We start from the raw sequence: 22294 nt of genomic DNA, 5'->3' as shown, positions 1-22294 counted from the left end.
GCTTTGTTTACCGACGTATTGCAAAAATTAATAATGTTGCATATTTAAGTCCTCTTTTGAAATCTGTGAGTGCTAAGTAAGTCAATACTACAAAATTAATTATTTCAAGGCAAACACGAGTAATGAATAACCGGCAAATTGCTTTAGTGCATTTAAGGATGGAATATGTCAATAAAAAAGTGATAAAATTTGATCTGTGTTGTGTTAATTAAAGCATTATAAATCACACAAGAAATACTTGTACATCAACAAATCAAAGATTGACACCTTAACAAAACAAAAATTGATTAACGGCATTACAGATACGACATGTTTGCCTAGTCCACCCAATAGGAAGTTTGCGCTTAAAAACCATTTTTAAAAACTATTTTAATTAAAAGAATGAATTATTCCTTGAATATATATTTCCTTACACTTTTCTAACCGTCGTGGAACTAAGGTTTAGTCGCAATGTCTGGACAAAAACGAGAATGACATTGTCAGTGTACACTTACACGTAATAAAAAATTACTAATTACTTACCGTCTTCTACAGACTGTACTACCGGCATAAACCGTAGTGAAGATACCTTCGAAATATTTAGAAATCAGGAAGAAGCAAGTGTAATTGCGCGAATACGATACAGTAGTTAGATAAGTGCGGTTAATGTTGCATATTCCGTCGTATGCCATTGCATAATCAGTAATGGCCGACAACACATCACTTCCTGTGCTCTAAACAGCTGCTATTAGGGTGTATTGTTTGGGTGCCATAAACTGTTATGTTTGCGCATGCGTACCTTCCTGCATACATTGTTTGTTTATAATCCTTACTAAACAATAATTAACAAATATCAGGAATGCTCAGCAGCAGTTGTGTTTTTGGCACGTGTGCATGTCGTGCTCAATTAATAGGAAAATTAGAGTTCCGTTTTAAGTAACTGTAAGTACAAGTATGCAGAAAATGATACCGAGCGTCGGTCGCCATTATAATTCGTACAGACGGTTTTCTATAGAAAATCTGTAACAAACACTAATGATTCACATATTTACGCTGTTTATCATGGTTAGGGCATTACCGCATAATACAAGAAATAGTACAATTACAATGATGTGGCGGTATTGACCAACTGCACTACTTGTACACTAATGTACAAACGTTTTGGCTGCGGTCACGATATGTATGCGGCGTTTACACTTTATTGTATAAGAAAAACCGGTCGCGGAGGAAAATACCCGAAAACTGCATTTCTATCAAAAAGACTTGCCAGAGAAATGGCGCCGAAAATATTGATATATAAACTGGTCAGTCTCAGTCAGTAACCACTCAGTTGATTAATAACTGAGTGCAAAAGTTGCGCTTTCAGTAAATTTTTAAACTTTATTTTGTTATTGCAGTTCACTAGTATTCTTATCAGGAATGATTCGTATCGCGGCGTTGTTATCCCTTGCGGTAAGTATACTAGACCTTATCACAGCATTGCAGTTAATATTTACATTTTTGCAAGTAGTAGTAAAATAATTCTCATTACGGCGTACCTTTCCTTTCGAAAATTGTTTATTGAGAAATTTATTCAGTGTATATAATGAACCAATTTAAATTACTTGCCTGTGTGTTTTGCAACGTTCTAAGTTGTACATGTTGACAGGGAGTTTTAGTTGCTCAACCCATTGTTCCGTCCGAAAACGGGTCGGTATGGATACAACCGAATATTATGGACGAAGCCAGAGGTCGTGTGAATAATCTCAGCGTAGCACCGGGCGCCCAAGGTGGTGCCTGGGTGGACGCCGATAAAACTGCCGGTATTAATGGCAACCCGCCGTCTAATCCTTTTGCCGGTAACAACGGCGCCCTTCTCGTGGCCAACCCGGCACAGCCCGGACCGTTGGTCGGCGCCGGTACCGTGCAAGCCGTGAAGCTCGATGAAACCGCAGCCGGTAACAGCGCCTCCAACGCCACCTCGGTGATGGCCGCCTCCTCCGCAGCGGGCACCAATGAGACTGTCCCGCGCAACGAGTCTCTTCCGCTGACGGTGGCCTCCCCGTCTAATGAATCCATTGCCGAGAGTGCACCGGCCCATGCCAATGTGTCGTCGGTAGGTGAGAATGCGAACGCATCCGCCGTCGCCGTGCCGGTGGCGGTTTCCAATTCCTCGGCACGCGCTGATGATAGCGTTCCCGCTGCCGCCGTTGCTGCATCCAACGAAAGCATGCCCGCTGCCGCCGTTGTTGCATCCAACGATACCGCCGCCGCCGTCGCTGCGCCGTCCAGTGCCAGTGCGAGTAACTCCAGTGCGGTTGTCGTGCCGGTGATTGGTCCCTCGCAGCCGGTTGAGAACCAATCAGCACCCGCGGCCAATGCCAATGTACCGCAAGCGGAACCCCTCGGAGCCGCCCTCGCGGCGGCGGCCGCCCACCCCTCTCAACCGGAACCAGTGGCTGCTCAGGCAGCTAACGCCCAACCGGCGGTGGCACTGGTGACATCAGATGTGAACAATCAGCAATCCAATCAGAGCTTCGCCATTGACCCGACCAAACCGATCATCGCCATCCTGCCGCCGGGATCCAACTTCACCGCCACCTGGAATGCCTCCAATGGAATGCCCGCTTCCCAACCCTTAGCCATTTCCAAGCGCGAGGTGCCGACCGTGGTTGTAACCGGTGACCAGCCGGTGGCGGTGAGTTCCAATGGCGGCAATCAGTCGGTGCTGGTGGAATCCTCCAAACCGGTCATCGCCATTCTGCCGCCCAACTCCAATCTGACCGCTACCATTCCTGAAGGCGCTCCAGCGGTGGCGCCGGCTGTAGCGCCCGTTGCTCCGGTTGCCGCACCAGTGGCAGTGGAGCAGCAAAATGTCTCGGCTGTTGCCGTGCCGGTAGCGGCTGTGCCGGTGGTCGCTGCGCCGAACGTCTCCGTTGCCAACGCAAGCTCGGTACGTCGATTAAAACTTCTAACGCTAAGGAATTTACGTAGATTTCCAAAATTTTCACAATAGTCACATAATTTGAAAACATTAATCATTCAGCATCTATTTCATAGAAAATTTTAGTTTATTTTACAGAATTTTTTAAAAATATTTTATTTTTATTTGTACGAGTATAATATTTCGTAGAATAATGTTCTTTATAATTAATCAGAAGCATTAGAACTACTTTAAAAAACTTTTAGAATCAATTGTTAAAACATAGGATTAAGTATCATAATAATTTTGCATGCGCGTTTACAGGAAATTGTTAGAATTTCAAAACAGTGCGACGCGGTTTTGATGTTAAAAGCTTGTTAATTTTTTATCTCATAAACATTAAGTTTACCAATTTAATTTTTTATCTCATAAACATTAAGTTTTAAGTTTACCATTTTCAGAATTTAGAGTATTATTAATGTGCTGTTAAAGCCTAACATTTCTTCCGCTTGCAAAGCTGGCAGCAGTTAATCTTGCGCAATTTTTTAGGCGGAACCGGAAGTAAAAGCAGTTGCTGTACCAATGGCAGCTATCGGTTCCAATAACGCCTTAGACGCCAATGCTGTCGCGTCGAATGCCAGTGCTTCCGCGCCGTCCAACATTGCTGTCACCAACGCCACCGCCACCGATGTCAGCGGTAACAATGCCAGCAATGCCGCCGTGGTAGCGCAGTCTCCACCGGTGTCCCAGGCCGATCACGGTGTCGATATTCCGGTCATTCTGCCAGTGGGAGCCGGCAACATCACCAACAAGGAACAATTAGCCGCCATCCCGGGCGCTATCCCCATTCCTATTGCATCTTTGCCAGTGGGCAGTGGCGAGACGAAGATGGTTCAGCAGGTGCCGGTGTCCAACCAGACGCAGCCGTCTGGTGATCTCATCCAGCAGAATCACAGTATGTCCAATACTTCTACCACACAATAAACGCGCTGTGATATCCGTGTATACAAATATATTATGTCCAATGTTTGTTTGTGTGTATCAGCCATTTAACCGGGTGAATCTGTGTTGTTAGGATTTGAATTACAAGTTGTTGATTTTGAGCTGAGCAATGCTGAAGGGCAGAGCGGTGAAGTGCTTGTCAATCTGACTGCGTGAGTACAAAAAAGTCTGTAACTTAATACAGGATATATTATAAGCAATGGCGCACAACCATCGCAGTCAAGAAAATAAAGAAATGTGATACAAAGTATATGCAAATGTTCGCTGATTTTGTGTGCACATTTATGCCAAATTTTTATCGGATGCAAAACATACTGATAAATGCTGCCTTAATTACGAAAGGTCAAAAATATGTTATACAACATTTACGTTAACCTGCATAACGTGTATATACAAATAAATATAAATTCATCTCGCATAATTATTATATGCATATCTGTATATTAATATTACATACTTACGCTCGATCTTTAGCTATACAGAAGTGTTTCTACCGCATAAATTGTTTTCGCTTCCTGCCGTAGCTATTGGTTTTGCGTAAAGCGTAATGCTATTCACGAAGCGATGAGTAATGCAAAACAGGAACTTCCTCAATAATTATAATCATTTGGAAATTTTTGCAGCGGTGCTTTGCCTCCAGTAATGGCGGAAACGGCAGCCCTTCTCGGCAAAGACGTTACACCAATGCGTAAGTGAAATGTTGATAGCCTGATACAGTATTTAGCGGTATCGGTAAATCAGGGCAGTGCATTGTCCGCACAATTCTTGTGTAAGAGTACTTACACCAGCAGTGCTTATTCGGCGCCATATTCACACTTTCCGAAGTTCAAACTTTGTAACAAATATCCGTGTTTTTTACTATGCCGCTCAAATTTAATATTATCGTAAACATAACATTCAGCTTTTGCGAAGTTAGCAAATTCTCGTCCAAACATGTTTTTTATCATTTTGCATATGAGTGCGAGTTTGCAAAACCCCATGGCTGCATGCATAAACCTATACATGCAAAATTTATGAACACCTGCAATTATCTGCTGCAAAATTATTGTTGATAACTGTCTATACACGGACACACTATGTTGCAGCCTGTGGTTCTTTTGCAGAATTACGAGAAAATGTATATGTATGTTGTGTCTTACTTTAGAAGCAAATAATCCTCATCTTCTTGCTCCGGAGTCAACAACAAATTATGAGCAAGTGTATAGCGGATCGTTTTCTCAAAAAGCCAGCTTGCAGCACAGCATTAGCCTTGACCTTTGTGGCCAAATCCCCGATGTAAGTAGACCACTCGTTACCTTTTACATTACCCTACACACAGATATATATCTGTAGATACATTTATGACGTAATAGAATTAAAAAGTCTGCTCTGTTTCTGTATCTGTCCGTTCTCTATATGGCAACAAACAAACAGATGCATATTTTTTATAGTATTATAATTACATAATTTTAATATTGCAGAAAGGTCTTCTCCAAGTACAAATTAAGCCCTCTGGAAATGGTAAGCTAAACCTAAATTTTCGACAATACTGTATCATTTGTAAAAGACGCATATCTACAAGTATATATGCAACCGATCAGTTAATTAAACTGTCCTACATTAGGAACGGTAACCCCACTCCAGTATACTTGCCCCATCAACCTCAATATCCGAACCTATCCGCGAGAGTCCGAAGCGTTTTGGTCGGAGGCATTCCCTTGTGCCGGGACATCCGGTGTAAACACAGCCAAGTAAGACAAACTTTTAATAAGCAAATAAAACACCGTTAATCTGGGAAATTACCTAGCTTTGGTAGTCTACTTTTGTTCCCTTAGGGAGCTGCTGGTGTATCGTCTGACGATAGACTTCATGATACTGCCCGCGTAAATCCGCACTTCTATACAAATTATTAACCGGCAAAATATGGCAGGGCTTGCGCATTAGCTTTCTGTGTTTCTATGTTCATGAAGAAACCGAAAATTAATAGTAATATAGATACACGTTAATTGTATTTCATGTTAATAATTGTATTTCATGTTTTCAGATTATGGTACAAAGTGCGACAATGGAATATCAATTGGTCGCAGTGCCAGCAGCAGCGACCTTCTCAAGCCCTTGCATAACTTGCCATTTCCGCTGTTGATCGGAGTGAAACAACATGATACCAAAACATTAATGCGGAACAAAAATCCCAACATTCCTGAGAATTCAATGCTACTATTCTGAGCGTTTGGATGTCGTCAAACATTGGAATAGTGTAGTATTCGCATATTATTGGCCAAAATATATTACGCAATTCGTCTTTCCTGCGGGCCTGGTTTTGTATGATATTTTGTTATTGTTATTGGCGCCTACAAGAACTTCCGCGAAAATTAGCTCATATTACTTCTGCGCAGACGTAACTGTGTATGTACTATGTACATACTGTACAAAGTATAATGTGACTGTGACCTTTGCATTAAAGGATACGCTTGTGCATAAGCTTCCAACTTCCACTGCAGGAAAATCTTTATTATGAAATACATAAGAAAAAGAAAAACAGACATACTGGTAATTAATCCGAAAACAAACGGTGAATTCCTTTGTGTTTGCATGCCTCTTGTTATTATTAGCAACATCATTTTCGCATAATTCTTTAGTTAAAGATTATTAGTTTGATCTATTCACTAAAAATCTCTAGCAAGCGTAACTGAATTACTATTTTTTATTTTTTTGACCGAAACGACCTTATTATGCTTGCCAGTAATTGAATATTGTTGAGGTCTGGAATTCGTTCCCGACGTCGAGCGGAAATTAACAAGGCAATCACGTTTCCAGGTGGGGCATATAAAATGTGCCACACCGGCGAATACAGACTGGATTACGCGCACTCATTCTGTACATATCAGCCCTAAAAATAAGAATCGATTGTTGGTGGCTAGTAATACCGGAAACGATTTCGCATGACACCTTGTCAAGGTAGAGAGGCTCTTTCAAGAGAGTATTAGCACTTGATTAGGAGATGCGAATAAATATTACGCCGACGGGGATGTTCCCACGATCTGGCGAAAAATCGATGCAAACACACTCAAACACCAACAACAAGGCATCTTTGTCGATGGTCATATACCGTTCTGCCAGTTAACACACTTGATATTATATCTCTACCGCGGATGCAGGGTTTCCAAAGGTGATTCTCCTTCTATTAAGGCGCTCGCTACTCCGTCGGTGCTGATTTTTTAAGTAAAGAAGGTGCTTTATATTGATTAGCGAAAATGTCAGCCAAATGCTGCATATTGTTGTTGTCTGCGTTCTCAGTAAGTGACCATTATCTATGTAATTCTCCATGATTAAATCTGATTGTTATTCTTCGGGTCGAACTCGCATTGTTGCGCGGATTTTATGTAATTTCATTCTAATATCTTATGCATAACTAACAAAGACAAAAGCAAAAGGTTTATTGTAATACTGTGCATGTCCCAAAGAAGCTCTTTCAATTTATACTAGCTTCTTCAGCTCAATACGTATTTATATTTATTTAGCACATTGAGGATCTATTGCTATCTGCAGTCATGCTGCTGTTATTGTTATTATGTGCCGTTTATTATGTAATAAAGTGCTGCAGCGTACATTTATAGCGCAATTGTATTATTTATGTACGATACTTGCTTGCACTTTATTACATATGTATAGATAAAACGAATGTTTGATAGATAAAACTGTGGAGCTGCATGTTTAGCAAATCCCTAACAATAGTTAAATCTATATTTTTCAAGAAAAATATTCAGTTCGGTCTATAAACTTAATTGCCAGGTGGTTCGAGACGTGAAATCAGCTAACGATACGGTTCCCGATCGTCCGGTAATGGTCATCGCGGTGCCCCAGAACTCAGTTGTTAACGTAACGTTCGAGCACAGCTCATCCATTACCGCCGCTCCATTTGCCTTTCACAATGATCCCATTAACACCACCGCCATGCCCTTTCTCAGTAATACCTCCGTGGGAACTACTGGGATATTGAACTCCACATTGTTTACTTTCGCTCCAAACAATGTGACCTTTGCTCCGGTAGTGGTTAACTTCACCGGCAACACCATCACTACTAGTAAACCGGCTGTCGATGTTGCCAGAGTACCCACTGCGGTTGCCGGGTATGAGGATGCGTTTTTGCTGCCGCTGGGATCGGAAGGTCCGAATGCATTCCGCGACGGGCCTATCAATGCACAACTGCCGGCCGGGACAATTCTGGATCCGGCCGTCACTTCCATACCGGCGGTGGAGAGTGACCCCAGTAAAGTCTTCATCTCACGGAACTGGAGGATCGAAATCAAATTCGGGGATTTCCAGATGCAGTGTGTTGATAATGCATCGGCAGTTATCGATCAACCGCTTGCGATCTCTGTCAAATACATTGTGTAAGCAATTTACATCTATCACGTCTATTATCCGAGTAGGCTAAATAATTATGGCATATCGTGGTTATATAACGCACTGTACCGTAATTTGGTGTTGTGTTAAGCTGATAACCATTATACCACAATTCTATTGCTGATTCTGTTCTCTATAGCATTTAATTTTAGTATTTTAAGTTAAACAGAGTAGTATTGTGCACTGTCAATTACTTAATTGTTCACTATGAATTCAGCGGATCACCACCTCCAGTAATTGCTCCCAACGAAGAAGCGGTGCTTGCTCAAGGAGATATGCCGGTTTCCAGTAAGGCGGCTGTTTAGACTGGCATACAATTATTTAAAATATCATTTAAGTTAGCCTATTTAAATATGTGCGCTACCATACACATGCGAAATAAAAAAGTATTTGTGGTCCTATCAAAAGATATAAAATTGTGGATATTACTCTAATAATTATAATTTGTATTAAAAAACTCCATAACTGTACAGTAATTTATTTATTACTTACCACTTTGTATTGTAGGTGTGCCTATGAATAATAATAAATCTGCCGGACAAGCCGTGATCCACCATAACATGACCCTTCTGCCAGAAAATCTTTCAGGATTCCAGCAGATTTACAATGGAACTTACGACAGCACGGCAAATAATAATAAAATTTCAATCCAAAAGATTGTCACTGCAGAACTGTGTGGAAAAACCACAGATGTAAGTACAGTTAGTAATCGTACGAGTAAACGTAGACAACCGCCAAACGAAAACAAAAATTGAACTGTTTTGCAATAGTTCCAGCAAGGATACATTGAGGTGTCCATAAAGCCGACAATGACTACGTCAGGTATGACAAAAACTTAAAGAAGTGCTTTTAAAATATTCTACGACACGTGATACTTTTGTTGATTTTGGCCATTTTATAGTATGCCGGAATTATAAAGCACTGTAAATAACTGCATAATGCATTGACTTTACCGATTTAAGAGAATGTTAAAAATTAAAAAAAAGGCGATAAACTGAAAAAGTCAGATCTAAGTATATACGAGAAAACATTATAAAAATGATAAAAAAATCTATTTGTTTTTATTCAAACCATTTTTACATTGTATTGCATGGATGCAGATCACGGTGCTCCGGAAGGCTACTACAAGTGTTTTGTTATTGTGAATTATACTCCCGCCGCTCGCGAATCAGAATCATTCTGGTCGCTGAAAGATGACTGTGAATCGTTTGTCCAATCAAACCATTTCAAATATAAGTAAGGACGAAAACATTTCTGTCATTTTTCGATAATGAGCCGTGAATCGTGATGACGTCAAAGCGGTAATTTTTTGCAGCTTGTGGTTCCAGACCAGACAGTACTTCATTGACACTGCTGCCTGCCAAGCCCGCCAAGCCCGTCCCATGCTCAATGAGCATCATTAAGCCCCTGTAAAATAACCTTGCGGTTTTATTCCTTCGATTTCCGGTTCCCAGCGTCAACGCCTATCTATACATCGAAAACAAATTTTGTGTTTCCAATGCTGTTCAATTTCTTAATCGTTCTCTGCGTTTATAGCAGATTTGCATTACTTAGCAGTAATGACAGATAACAATATGTTTGCGGACCTCGCTCTTAAAAACGTGTCAATTTTCACTCGATCAATAATACCTCCGTCGTTGAAATACAGTTAATAATGGTTTGTGATAATATCGATGCCGCTAATTTTTAGGTTTATTTATTGCCTAATTTATACCATTGTATATTAATTTTACTTATCATAAGGTGAAGGTCAATGGTGATGTCAGTGTACATATGAATAATAAGCGAAATTCTGTAAAATGGTCGAAAACCAATGTATTTTTTGTTTTTATTCCCGCAACTGCAAATAAAGAAATGTCTTTTACAGTTGCGTAAGCAAACTATGTTACCGTATTGCAACACCGTTTTTGTAAATTCTGAAAATTTGTATGGGATCCCGACCCTTGCAGCAGTGTATAGCTGTTACTAAACTCCATATTCCGTGCATTTTCTTCTAGCTCATGCTTCCGCCGGTCGATGATTTTTCGCATGAGCTCCACGAACGCTCTCTCAATTTGCGTATTACTCTGCGCTGAGATCTCCCACGAAACCAAGCCATGCTTTTTAGCAAAGTCCATTCCGGCTTCCCGTGGGACTTTTCGCTCCTCCTCCCGGTCACACTTATTGGCCAGGAGAATAATCTCCACGTTGGCTTGACCTTTCTGCCGGATCTCGTGCATCCATTTGTCGCAGTTGCGAAAACTCCGTTCATTCGTGATATCATAGACTAAAAAGAATCCGTGCGCCCGGTTAAAGTACTGCGTCGTAATCGACTGAAAACGCTCCTGTCCGGCCGTATCCCAAATCTGCAGGCGCACTTGCGTACTATCGACCACCATCCGGCGGATCTTAAAGTCCAACCCTACGGTGGCGTTTTCCTGGTAGGTAAAGGCGTCTTCCACAATGCGCCGCACAATACTGGTTTTTCCCACCGCGGTGTCACCGACCATCATGATCTTCATGTGGATTTCGTCCGTGGGCAAGGCATAGTTGGCCGCCAGACCAATCAGCGACGAGGAACGCAGCGACGTCGAGATATTAGCAGGGGTCACGGTTCCCGGGGTGGAGACGGCGCGCCCCATGTCTTTACTGCCGGGAAGGGAGTTTCTTGGCAGCGTGGAAGAGGTTTTGTGTTCATCGTGCACAGGCGGACGACTGGAACCCCGTCCCGAGGGGCGCTCACCGCCCGCACGGGAATAGTCACCGCGCGCATGGGTACTGCTGTGAAGGGCACTGGCCGATGCATAGGGCTGCTGGAGGGCGGCGTTCACACGACATCCTCCTGCTCCAGGTCCCGACATTATGAAAGATGTAATGGGAGCAAAACCGATGCATTAAGATTCCACACCGCGGTACAGTATGCGCAGTGCAAAGTCTATCTTGGGAAAAGCGGCTCTTGCGCTGGGCTCATGTTATCTTTCTAAAGGTTCTTTGGTTTGTTAAGTAGGTAATTGATAACAAAGCCATTTAACAGGAATCCAAGTATGATCCTTGGCCGCATTCATGGTATATGAAAAGAAAATTTGATGCGCGTAACATCGATTTACTGATTGTAAGCAGTGTCACTCCATGCACAGTGTACTTCCATGCACAATATGGTATTTACATATACCATACCGTTTCCAAAAATCTTTACTAAAATAGTGTTTTGCTGCAGGTGAATTCTGATGGTCTTACATATTATTTAACATTAATTTTTAAAAGAAAAAATAATGTTGATCGTTAACATTTTTAATGTAAGCAATACAGTAAATGTATTTATTTGTAAGTAACACGAGGTGCGATGTACAATATTTTTATGTTACATATCTATATGTTGTACAATACAATACACTCTGCATGAAGGTATTGTTAATGTATGGAGCGGTGTAACGAGCTCGCATGTTAATTGTACTCGTACGTAGCGCTAGCGGTGCTTTAAAGTTTTCTACAAGCACGGAGGATAATCTAATAGTACAGTACGGTACATAAGTACTTACTTCGTCAAATGCACATCTTTTTGAAATTTGAGTACAGTACGTAATTTTCTTGTTTCGGCATAAAGTTATAATACTATTTTGCCAAATTTTATATTTTATTGTTTGTCATAATAGCTGTAGCTCAAGCATGGTGTTTACAATTGCTTACAATTGCCATAGGAGTGCCGAAAAACGGATGCAATGTTGTACTTGTTTTGCAGACCGAACTATACATAGAGTACAATGATACGAAGAAGGGTCACTAGTACGTACCTTATAATTAGTCACAAATCTATGATATCACCCGCAGAAAGTCTCTACCAGATTATGTTCTATAAAAATAAGTAAATTATCTTTGTTTCCAGTTTAAACTGCTGCCCCGGCAGCAGCACAGTATCTACCGGGGTATTTTTCAAGTTGAAAAAATGCACGTAGCAAGTTAGCAACCTGAAAAATTACAGGTTGTTAACTTGTTATGTGCATTTTTTCAACTTAAAAATGCCCCGGTAGATACTGGCTGGCTGTAAACATTTACGCATAAATTGTGCATTTGACCTTGGTAAACGGTTAGGTATCTGTTGCTAGGAAAAACTGATGATCTAGCAACCGACAAAATACTGAATACTTATTCTTTCAGATGTCTTTAAAATGTCCTGAATTCAGGCAGTGTGAACAGAAAACGTTAGGCTGATGATAATGGCCACCCGGCAAGTAAGTACCGAAGCTTTACGAAGAGTTGATCTGAAGTCAACTTCATTTTGTTTCTGATTATCGGTAAATTTCTGTCTTACGAACAGTAACGAGAACTGCAAAAATTCGAGAAAATTTGCCATACGAGTGTAAATAATTCTGCAAAACATGACAGTTGTTATTTACCATCAAGCTCTGTATGGTAAACCACCATTATTTGATTCGATAATACAGACATTCCACAATACCGTGAAAACCACAAAAGCCAAATAAACAAATACCGCAATCCACCAGGCTATACTCCACGATAACTTCTGATCAAAATGCTTTAATACAATCAGTCCCATGCAAATTCCCGAAAGCGTGCCCATAATATGGGCAATATAGGAAATGGGCATGGGTGTTGGCTCGGCGGCGTAGCGATCCCAAATAGCCACTCCCAATACGCAACTGGCCACCAGCAGCACGCCGATCATGCGCAACAGCGGCAATTCCATTTGTGTGCGATTCTAAAATATAAAAGCATGTCAATGGGAACAAATGGCTTTATTAGCCTATGGTCAACAGGAAGTCAGAGAGAAATACAAGTCAAATTTTACCAGGAGTATGTTGGCCAGGTGGGCGGATAACAGGGCGTATACACCTCCCGAGGCGCCGACCAGGTAAACATCCGGATCAAATACCGATGTGCCCAGTGATCCTGCAGATTATTCACACGTAAATCACACTATCGTCTCAAATTATAGGGCATGACTAATGTAACTGACACTGGTATTAGTTTTCCTGATTATGTAGTCATCTGATACGAATTTTAATTTACAAGATTAATCATAAATCGAAAATATATCATACCGTATGTTTACCCATAATTTGCAATAGTACATTATAAATAACGAATTTGATTTGGTAGATGCTTTTAATTGCAAAACTTGCAAGTGAGCCACAAACTGATACCATCCAGCTAATAAACTGTATGTCTCTATCTAAATTTTCCTGGGTGATGTCTTAATTTTTAATAGCATTCAACATGTTGAATAAAGTACGTATATACCTAGTTTTCTAAAAGTATAGTTTGCGAATACTATATTATAACAGTATTCGCAAATTTGTACGAGATACAACATAGACGCAGAAATAAAATGCGCGCTGACCTGCTAAAACACCGGAAAGATATATTATGCCGATGCGAAAATTTCCATGGACCATTTCCAGTGGAAGTCCCACAAAAATTTGGATAATAATATTGAAAACTAAATGAAACCACCTGTAAGAAAAACACCAAAAGTCAAATAAATAAATTGCAAAACCATAATAATCTGTCTGAATGTACATGATGTATATAACGTGCACTGTACACCATTGTCAAAACGATCAGCATAATAATAAGAAGCTCATACCGCCATGAAAAAAAAACATTATCTGAACTGTATTTGTGAGTTCTGCGTTATGCACAAAGAAAATTTTACTGTATTATAAAGCTGTACATGTTACCAAATTATTTGCTAAGCATCTTTGCAAACTTTCCCATATGTGAGAATTATTTTTAATTTTCCCACATGTGGGACTCTGTATGTGAATACGGGCGGTTAATGGATTTGATGCGTCGCTCATTCAAAACATCTCCATAAAAGTTGAAAATTATGTAGTTTGTTCGCTATGCGCACACAGCTCGTACCCGGCATGCAGAAAGGAATATGTAATGAATCGCCAGATTTCCAGTCGCCGGTCAGGACGATAAATAAACGGGCTATCGATGGGAACAGGCCCAATTGTCGACACGCTTCCCATCACAATTCCATAGTAGATAAATACGGCAAGCTGGAAAGAAAATAGTTGATTATTTAACTTACAGGGCAATTTATCGGCGAAAGCATGAGTAATTTATGGATTGTTCAATGGTCACTGACAAAAGCCAGTGCGACGAATCAATATACCGCCGACCAACGGTCAAACTAATGGCTTTTGTCAATGATTCAATGCAATATGCTCCTAATCGATAATCTATATTTCATGTGCGCCCTGTTGGGATGAATTTTATTAATGCGTGTATAGAAAGAAGCCAAATCCAGTGCGCGTGACCGTACAAAGCAGAGCACGTCAGCATTGACCACTGCCGACACGAAAACACATGTGCTATGGATAAACTCAGTCAGTTTTAAATGTACGGTATTTATTCCATAAATACAGAAAGCATTGTAAAGTCATCATTGTTTATGGCATATGCCAACATCACATAAAATTTGTTATAATTCCAACTGACCCTTTCGGTTAATAAAAACTGCGAGTATTTTGCAAATACACCTTTCGTAAAGTGTTTTTGTCATATAATAATATCAGCTGTTTACCACCAAACTATGTTATAACATATTTTTCAATTTTTTTAACCTTTTTTTCGTCAAGACTACATTACTATTTTATTACACTACTATAATTATTATACTCCTATTTATAAGAAAATGGTAAACAGTTATTGTATACGAGTTCATGTGATTTAGAATAACAGATCATAAAATGTATCACACATTATAAAATGGATCCTTAATTTTTAATAAGTAACCGAGATTGGCGCAAAAGTAGCTCCGCTAACGAAATCCAGGATGATATTTTTATAAAGATACGAATTTATCAACCATCCAGGACATTTGCTGTACCTCTGTAATGCTGACAGCAATGAGGAAGACCGGAGGGGGTCGACATCGATAATTATCCGCGTAATATCCGCTAAGCCCATCTTCAACCAGAACTTCCTTCACGGCTTTCCTAACGACTTTCTGGACAATAGTGTGCTTGTTATGCTCAATGGTCGGCTTGATAAATCCGAATTCATCGTCAGTGTTATCATCCGACATGTGAATGTCGTCGCCACTTTGTTTCCGCCATAGAAGAAATTTATATAAACTCCTCTCCATAATAGCTAATGAATCTGTAACAATTGACCGAACCGGGCTTCATTAGCTGTGACTATTCTGCCTGATAACTCTTGAGAAACAACAGCTGTTTTGTTTATTATTCCTTTTACTGTGCCGATAAACAATGCTGCGGCGACAAGGCGTTCCCGTTAAAAATATTTGGCGCCAGAGCAGATCATATTAAGTTTGTCAATATATGGCCAAAATACTTGCCAAACTATATTTTTTACCGATAAATTTCAAAAATGCTCAATTTTACCAAATGTTTAATTTTACTCGTTGTGCTGGTTTTGGTAATGGGAAGGATATGTATGGTATCTGCGTCATATCACATAATTATTAGAGAGAACAGAAATTTTGACAGAAAAGTGTAAATTAACATTTCAAAGTGGCAGCTTAATAGATGGGAGTATAGAGAGTAAGTACGAGTACAACACATTACAATGTAAAAAAAAAAGAAATCGGCGAAAAGTCAGCCACGTTAAAACTTTGTATACACACTTACACAAATGATAAGACAAACCGAACATTACCGGTTTCAAAGCTATTTGTAGCTTCGGCTAAGCCACATAGTTACTGGTTGATTACCAACCTGTATGAATTCTGGCGATGAACTTAATATTACTATATAAAATAGATTATTAAGATAAATATCATTATATGAAAAAATGTTTGCGCCGCATAATGTTTAACCGCGTAAAAGGGCAAAAACTGCATTCCATTCTGAGTAAACTTTTCAGAATGCGGTAAAATAAAAATCATGTATATCCATAAGGTACGTGATGTAAATATATGTTTACCTGCAAAAAAATCATATATCCCATAAAGTGGCGCAGTCCAAATGTTTTGACTTATCCGTCAACACAGTCCACCACATAATCGTATACCCACTACTCGACAAATACGCCCAACCAAGCACAACTGCAGCTGACCGTCCACACATTTACATTTGACCAGTCAAAGATGATCATCGGCAGAAATTTGGGAAAATGAATGGACAACATGCCTAGTATGAATGCCGGGCATTGGTTAGATGATCATATTTCCCGAATAATAAAATATCTAAGTAGCGCATAGATTGGACAGATGTGCACGAACAGCTGGAGACGCCCTAGTATATGCTCCACACGGTCCGGTGTCATCGACGAGGTTAACTAGACGTACCACCCAAGGGACACGACCAACCAACTGTTATGCCACATGTGCACGTGTGCGTGCGGAAAGTGCAGTTGACCACTGGTCCATATTGCTATGCTGAAATTGATAACGGGATATCCAGCTGCTGGCTACGCGGTGCCGTTTGGTTATAGAGTATGTACGTTATTAATATTCATATTCTATAACGTGCGCATAGTGTATGCGGGTGAGATGTAAACTAATTTAATTCAATTTATACTGGTACAAATAACTTATGCAAATAACAACATAACACTTATGCTGCAAAGAAAATGATTACGCACTGCGAATATTCATTCACGTGCGAGCTAAAGATATAACGACACTGACAATAAGTACCTTACTCTGTTGCTCCGTTCCGGTATTGTAGTCTTTCGGACCAATGAAGTATTGTGATTGATACAAATCACGTTTAAATATATACCATGATGCAGGTTTTGGAAATAATTTTATCATTTATGTGAATTAGGTCACCGCGTATATTCTTATGTTCTCGTCAGTTGTTCCGAATTTTTTGGTAACGAAGTAACACACTAAATTTTTGCTCTGAAAATAGAGTTTAATTTGGTTGATGTACAACATATACTGTAACTATGATATTTTACTGCCGGTAATCTTAAAGTAACGCGCACAAGAATTCCAGAAAGAAAGGTTTTAAGTTACTGACAGTTTGTTTAAGAATTGGATATATTGTTTACAAGATATTATTATGGCTACTGGGTGCAATAAAGATCTCACTGGGGGCGTTTTATCATCAGCTTGCCTTGTCAAGCATGCACTGTACATTCTTGTGTTCCGCTTGACGGGTCGAAATGTCTCTCTCCATTCCAGACCGGCAGTGTTCTGGCCGCGATAATTATCGCCGTAAATTAGCCACTTTAAATACTGACCACTGGGCCGCTTACAAGCCGGTTTACAATGGTAAACAACGATCTAATCCTTAGCAAACATCTTTGATGGGTTAACCGAACCGCAGCTGCTGCCCAAATGTCACATGTTCATAATCGTACTTGTACTTTTTCGATAACATAGCCCAGTAACACAATTGTATTCGCAAAACTTTACACACATCCTTGTCCGGGTTGCAATTGAAAAAAGTGAATTTTACAAGCTAAACACCGGTTGTACGTAATTAATTCACTAAACATATTCCTGTTCATTATTTACAAAAGTGGAAGACGTTTGATTTGTTGTGAAGCACACTACCAGGTTGAATTTCCAAAAGGTCAAGCAGTGTTCAAAAAATAATTTAATTTCCAAGCGCTCTTAGAAAACTGTCGGATCGGAAGATAGTTTTTTTGGATTAGCTTATCTTAATCAGATGATAGAAACAAGATAATTATAACAAACGCATTCGAAGCCATTTTATAATATAGTTCGATGCACATTCTGTACTAGTACCTTACATAAAAAATTTTCTTTTTTACCATAATAATATATAGTATAGTTGTATTAATGAATGCGTGCCACTATACCGTGTTGCATCGTTTCTAACACGACAGACGAATTGGCTTCGTATAATTTTTGCTTCGGTTATTTGCATACATATTGGTGGATCAGTGCCCGTCCAGATCAATGAACGACACAAAAAAGCGGCTAATGTTTGCACTATTTGGATGCGCCGATTTGTAAGAAAATTTATGCGAAGCAGCAGGATTTCATGCAGCATGTCCCGAACGTTTGGATGGCAGCGACATTCAAACTTTACTGATATGTCATGCATAATTGTAGTTTCAATACGGTTGTACCGCATAAATTACCGGTGTTCGGAAAAAGGATTTATTCAGTATCTAAAAATATCATCTATAACGTATAGACTCACCACGGTAAAGGCTTATAAAGCACAAGCGCACCTGATGATCGAGATATTAACGTCAAAATTAGTATGTAGCAAGAGCCACCAAAAATTTTGCGGTTTACTACACAAATACTTTATATTAACGCCGAAAATACTGCATTCAGTGTTTACTCGTCGCATATGTGCAAGCACAGAAAACAGAAAGATATTGTTATAAAAAAGCTAAACTTTAATTTGTACCCCTTATATCTAGAGATTTATATTAAAAAAATATGAAGATCATACTGCTACGTTTAATTCTGCCAAACGCGCAAGTTTATGCTCATTTCTATGTTATACAGATAGAAGTACCGAATATTTTTGTGTCAGCGCCAGAAGAGCCAGAATAATTTTTGATACGATTGGCGCGGACTGGATTTGACAGATCGACTTCATAATTTGGTCCCCTGATCTATATTAATATCCCATCAGTACGCAAATTAAGCTCAAAGACCGCTCGTGGGTCTATAAGTACTTCTCATTGCCAAAAACGCACGTATGTACGCATGTTCAATAAAGAAACCTATCTCCTGCCTAATAACTCTCAAAAAAATGTGGACTCTTATACGATCCAGAATGAACATACAGACAAAACATTCGGAGTAGCGGACAGCCTACGAAGCGTACAAACACTATACGAGTTGGTTCTACAGAAACTCAAAGGTGCTTTGAAATCGAATTAAAAAGTCAGTTAATCGTTTTCTGGTAATGAACTCAACTGTATTCAAAGTAGTTAGAAAGGGCATTTGGCAGACCTTTACTTTGCTCAAACAAACATGCAAATGCAAACTGTGATAAAATCGCACTTGTCGTTGCGGATGTTCTTATTTTTGTTGGTAATGATTAGCATGATCGCCTTCTGTGCAATGGATCAGCATGTGCTGATTGATAAAGAACTGGAATACGATTCACTGCCGTGTTGGTGCGAGCATTCGAAGCACAAACACACGCGTCAATCTGTTTACCAGGTATGTGATCTTTAATTAGTATTTTAAAAAACTGTAAGCAGTGCATCAGTATAAAGTTTAACTTCTTAGTTTCGAAATCCTGCTGATAATCTCAGAGCTCGTAGACATATTACAGTCGGCATACTCGTACATATAGCATTTTGATTAGGAAATTTTGATTTGTCCTTTATTTAATAGCAATAATAATACTATAGAATACTTTTACTTGATTATAACCTTAACGCAAAACCAAAGCCTGACACGTAAGTACGTCTATTTTGATAAAGCCCAACTGCTTCGATTTATATAACAACACGTAATGACCTGCAATTTTTAATGGTGACGGATCTTGGTATAGCACTTTTTATTGTATGGTCAAGCGTTGCGTTCACTAGAAGGTCTAAGTTTGAAATTATGTTTTATTGCTTGTTTTATTGTCCCGAGAATTGATAAATGCAGTACTCCTTTGCATCTACAGCTGGCAGAGATCCAAGAAAACGGGTCCTTAAAATTTATCAATTTGGACAAGTTCCGGAAAACGCTGAGGTCAAACGAATTCGTCGGACAACGTAAAGTAGCCATAATCAGTATCGTGGGGACGTACCGAAGCGGCAAATCGACACTTCTGAATATCTTGTCTCGATATCTAGCATGCAGTAGCACGGTGGGTTAAGAAGTCAGTCTTGTTACATTTCGCGGTGTTTTCTCATTAACTTCCGTGACCTTTAATATTATTTTAATAAAATGCATCCGTGATGGAATACGGTTCCTCTAGAAATATGTATGTGACGTTTGTATAACGTTGTACTGTGACCAAATTCGATAGCGCAGATTTACGTAAAATACCGCTTATATTTTTGCAAGGAATTATTCGAATTCAAACTAACCAAGGAGGACCTTATAAAAGAGCCGGCACAACGCAATATATATGGAACTAATTTTTGCCGTTTGTATAATTATTCTGAATTGCGCTAGACCACCGGAAGTCACATCGATACAAGAGAATGGTTGTATGAAGACACTTCGGTGATACCGCGCTATTGCCGGAAACGACTTTTTGAGACATCATCCGCTCAGTTTGTCTGCACTAAAGGCATGTGGATCACGGCACATCCCTACCTGATGCCTAATGGGTTGGCGGTGTTCCTCGTTGATACCCAAGGGCTTTTTGATAACCATCTCAACAGCAGCAAAACTGACTCGGAACTCTTCTACGCTTCTACTCTGCTTTCTTCCACAACGGTAAGCTTTATTAAAATTTAGGTATTACCGTATTGATTAATACTGCAAGCACTGCTCGTGAGGCGTATTGTATAAAAATTACCAGCATAATCGAGCGATGTCTAGTTCTTCAAAACCAACAATGCCTTGATCTAATGGAACCCACCAGTCCCTTGCACACACCGCTATCCGCAGTGATAAAAGAGATTTAGAATATTAATTGAAACGATTATAAACAACTGGGAGCTTTGAATAATCCCTCAAATAATGATGGAAATATTTTTTCACGGCAGTTATTGCTGTTTAATGCTTGCTCCGTTTAGCATAGCCCATGTTGTCAATACTAGCGAATTTTTTAACTGTACCAATACTGAAAAGTAAAAATAAGAAGAAAATTAATACCGGAAACTATTAACTAGAATACCACATTAGATCCCTGAATTTTTGCATAGATCATAAACACCAAACAAACTCTGGACCGGGCACTGACGAATCTTCTTGGAGCTCTAACCGTGAGGCTTCGAAATACGATCGATAACAGTGGGAATTCGATACGTAAGCCGTAATGCCGTAAACACAAAAAAATATTTCTGTAATAATTTTTTTTAGGTTTGATATAGCTAACCAGGGCACATACCGAGGCTACAAATTCAGAAAAATCTCGTTTTTGGCAGAAAGGTAGAACAACTATGTAGGATGCTTAAAAAAATTATTTCATGTGCCATGGCCAATGGGCGTGGCCAAAACGAAATTTAAAAGTAAATCCTACACTATGCTGTAGCCTACAAATAATGCACCGTGTCAAACGGTAAAACTTTAAACGATTTTCTTTAATTTGTATATGAAGAAGCTTTTCGAATATTACTTGTAAGTCATAGCACACAGAAGTATTCCCAATTCAGCCGCCTGCGAAACGGGTTTGTAAATGGTGTGCAACGCCTGCTTTAACTTGTTTCGCATGTCGGTACGCACGTGTTAGCTACCGAGTAGATTTTGTAACTAGTTAACAAATTGTTGACACAAATTAAAGTAAGGAGCAGCGGAAACCGATCCAGAATCTAAACTACAATCTGCAGAAAGGGAAACAGCTATTACAATAAGCGAGCAGCACAGATAAATTAAATGAGTTAGCTGCCTTCGTACTGATTGACCAGTATTATAAGTCTTTTAGTGTATGATGCCAAGCATTTCCTATAGGCTACAGCACAGTGTAGAATTTAATTCTGAATTTTGTTTTGGCCACGCCCTATGGACCATGGCACATGAAATAATTTTTTTAAGCATCCTACATAGTTGTTCTACCTTTCTGCAAAAAATGAGATTTTTCTGAATTTATAGCCTCGGTATGTGCCCTGGTAAGTCTAACTACCTAACTCTATACAAATGGTGGCTATAACTGACTGGTTAGTTAATGTTGCCGCAAAGCAAGTGCTACGGGTAGTTGCGGAGATAAGGTTTTTGCATCGTCTGTCCATTACACATAACTTAATAATTTCAATGTTGGTGGCGCATGGTGTTCTTGTTGCAGCATCTGATCAGCCAGTGAGCACTCTGTTAGAATCCCGAAACAAACGACTGCTGCAAGATATTTTATTTGTGATTCGTGATTATCACCTTGCTGAAAAAAATCCGGATGTGTACATGCAGGGAAGCGGAATATTACATTTCGGATATTGTTAGTTTTAAGCTTATTAAGGCTATATAAGCAGCAATGTACAATAATTCGACTGTATCATGATCAGCGCTAT

At 39.6% G+C, this 22294-nt stretch overlaps 5 protein-coding genes across 5 annotated transcripts; 3 read left to right on the top strand and 2 right to left on the bottom strand.

Moving 5' to 3' along the window:
• The first annotated feature begins 1272 nt into the window (after nt 1-1272).
• Nucleotides 1273-6343, top strand: LOC129587053 (calphotin-like). Its single transcript, XM_055480633.1, has 9 exons — nt 1273-1431; nt 1628-2911; nt 3431-3836; nt 3957-4035; nt 4507-4571; nt 5028-5158; nt 5344-5383; nt 5487-5613; nt 5907-6343. The coding sequence occupies exons 1-9, from the start codon at nt 1399-1401 to the stop codon at nt 5983-5985; spliced, it is 2244 nt and encodes a 747-aa protein (XP_055336608.1). The 5' UTR covers nt 1273-1398; the 3' UTR covers nt 5986-6343.
• Nucleotides 6344-6925: 582 nt separating this feature from the next.
• On the top strand, nt 6926-10127 carry LOC129587054 (uncharacterized). Its single transcript, XM_055480634.1, has 7 exons — nt 6926-7158; nt 7655-8256; nt 8487-8557; nt 8777-8961; nt 9040-9091; nt 9370-9505; nt 9585-10127. Exons 1-7 carry the CDS (start codon nt 7117-7119, stop codon nt 9670-9672), a joined length of 1176 nt encoding a protein of 391 aa, XP_055336609.1. The 5' UTR covers nt 6926-7116; the 3' UTR covers nt 9673-10127.
• Nucleotides 9970-11543, bottom strand: LOC129587055 (ras-related protein Rab-13-like). Its single transcript, XM_055480635.1, has one exon. It carries the CDS (start codon nt 11107-11109, stop codon nt 10150-10152), a length of 960 nt encoding a protein of 319 aa, XP_055336610.1. The 5' UTR covers nt 11110-11543; the 3' UTR covers nt 9970-10149.
• Nucleotides 11544-12644: 1101 nt separating this feature from the next.
• Nucleotides 12645-16265, bottom strand: LOC129587012 (protein rhomboid-like). The gene is made up of 6 exons (XM_055480588.1): nt 16166-16265; nt 15108-15379; nt 14132-14274; nt 13608-13720; nt 13056-13156; nt 12645-12965 (listed from the first exon to the last, which is right to left on the bottom strand). The coding sequence occupies exons 2-6, from the start codon at nt 15363-15365 to the stop codon at nt 12645-12647; spliced, it is 936 nt and encodes a 311-aa protein (XP_055336563.1). The 5' UTR covers nt 15366-15379; nt 16166-16265.
• A 2889-nt stretch (nt 16266-19154) lies between these two features.
• LOC129587011 (guanylate-binding protein 5-like) lies at nt 19155-22284 on the top strand. The gene is made up of 5 exons (XM_055480587.1): nt 19155-19346; nt 19804-19989; nt 20301-20567; nt 20999-21101; nt 22075-22284. Exons 1-5 carry the CDS (start codon nt 19155-19157, stop codon nt 22224-22226), a joined length of 900 nt encoding a protein of 299 aa, XP_055336562.1. The 3' UTR covers nt 22227-22284.
• Nucleotides 22285-22294: the final 10 nt, after the last annotated feature.

This window comes from Paramacrobiotus metropolitanus, unplaced genomic scaffold (assembly GCF_019649055.1).
Source record: "Paramacrobiotus metropolitanus isolate TYO unplaced genomic scaffold, Prichtersi_v1.0 Parri_scaffold0000023, whole genome shotgun sequence".
In the NCBI taxonomy this organism is placed as follows: Eukaryota; Metazoa; Tardigrada; class Eutardigrada; order Parachela; family Macrobiotidae; genus Paramacrobiotus; species Paramacrobiotus metropolitanus.
Note: the sequence above shows the minus strand (reverse complement) of the source record. Positions and strands in the feature narration are given on the sequence as shown.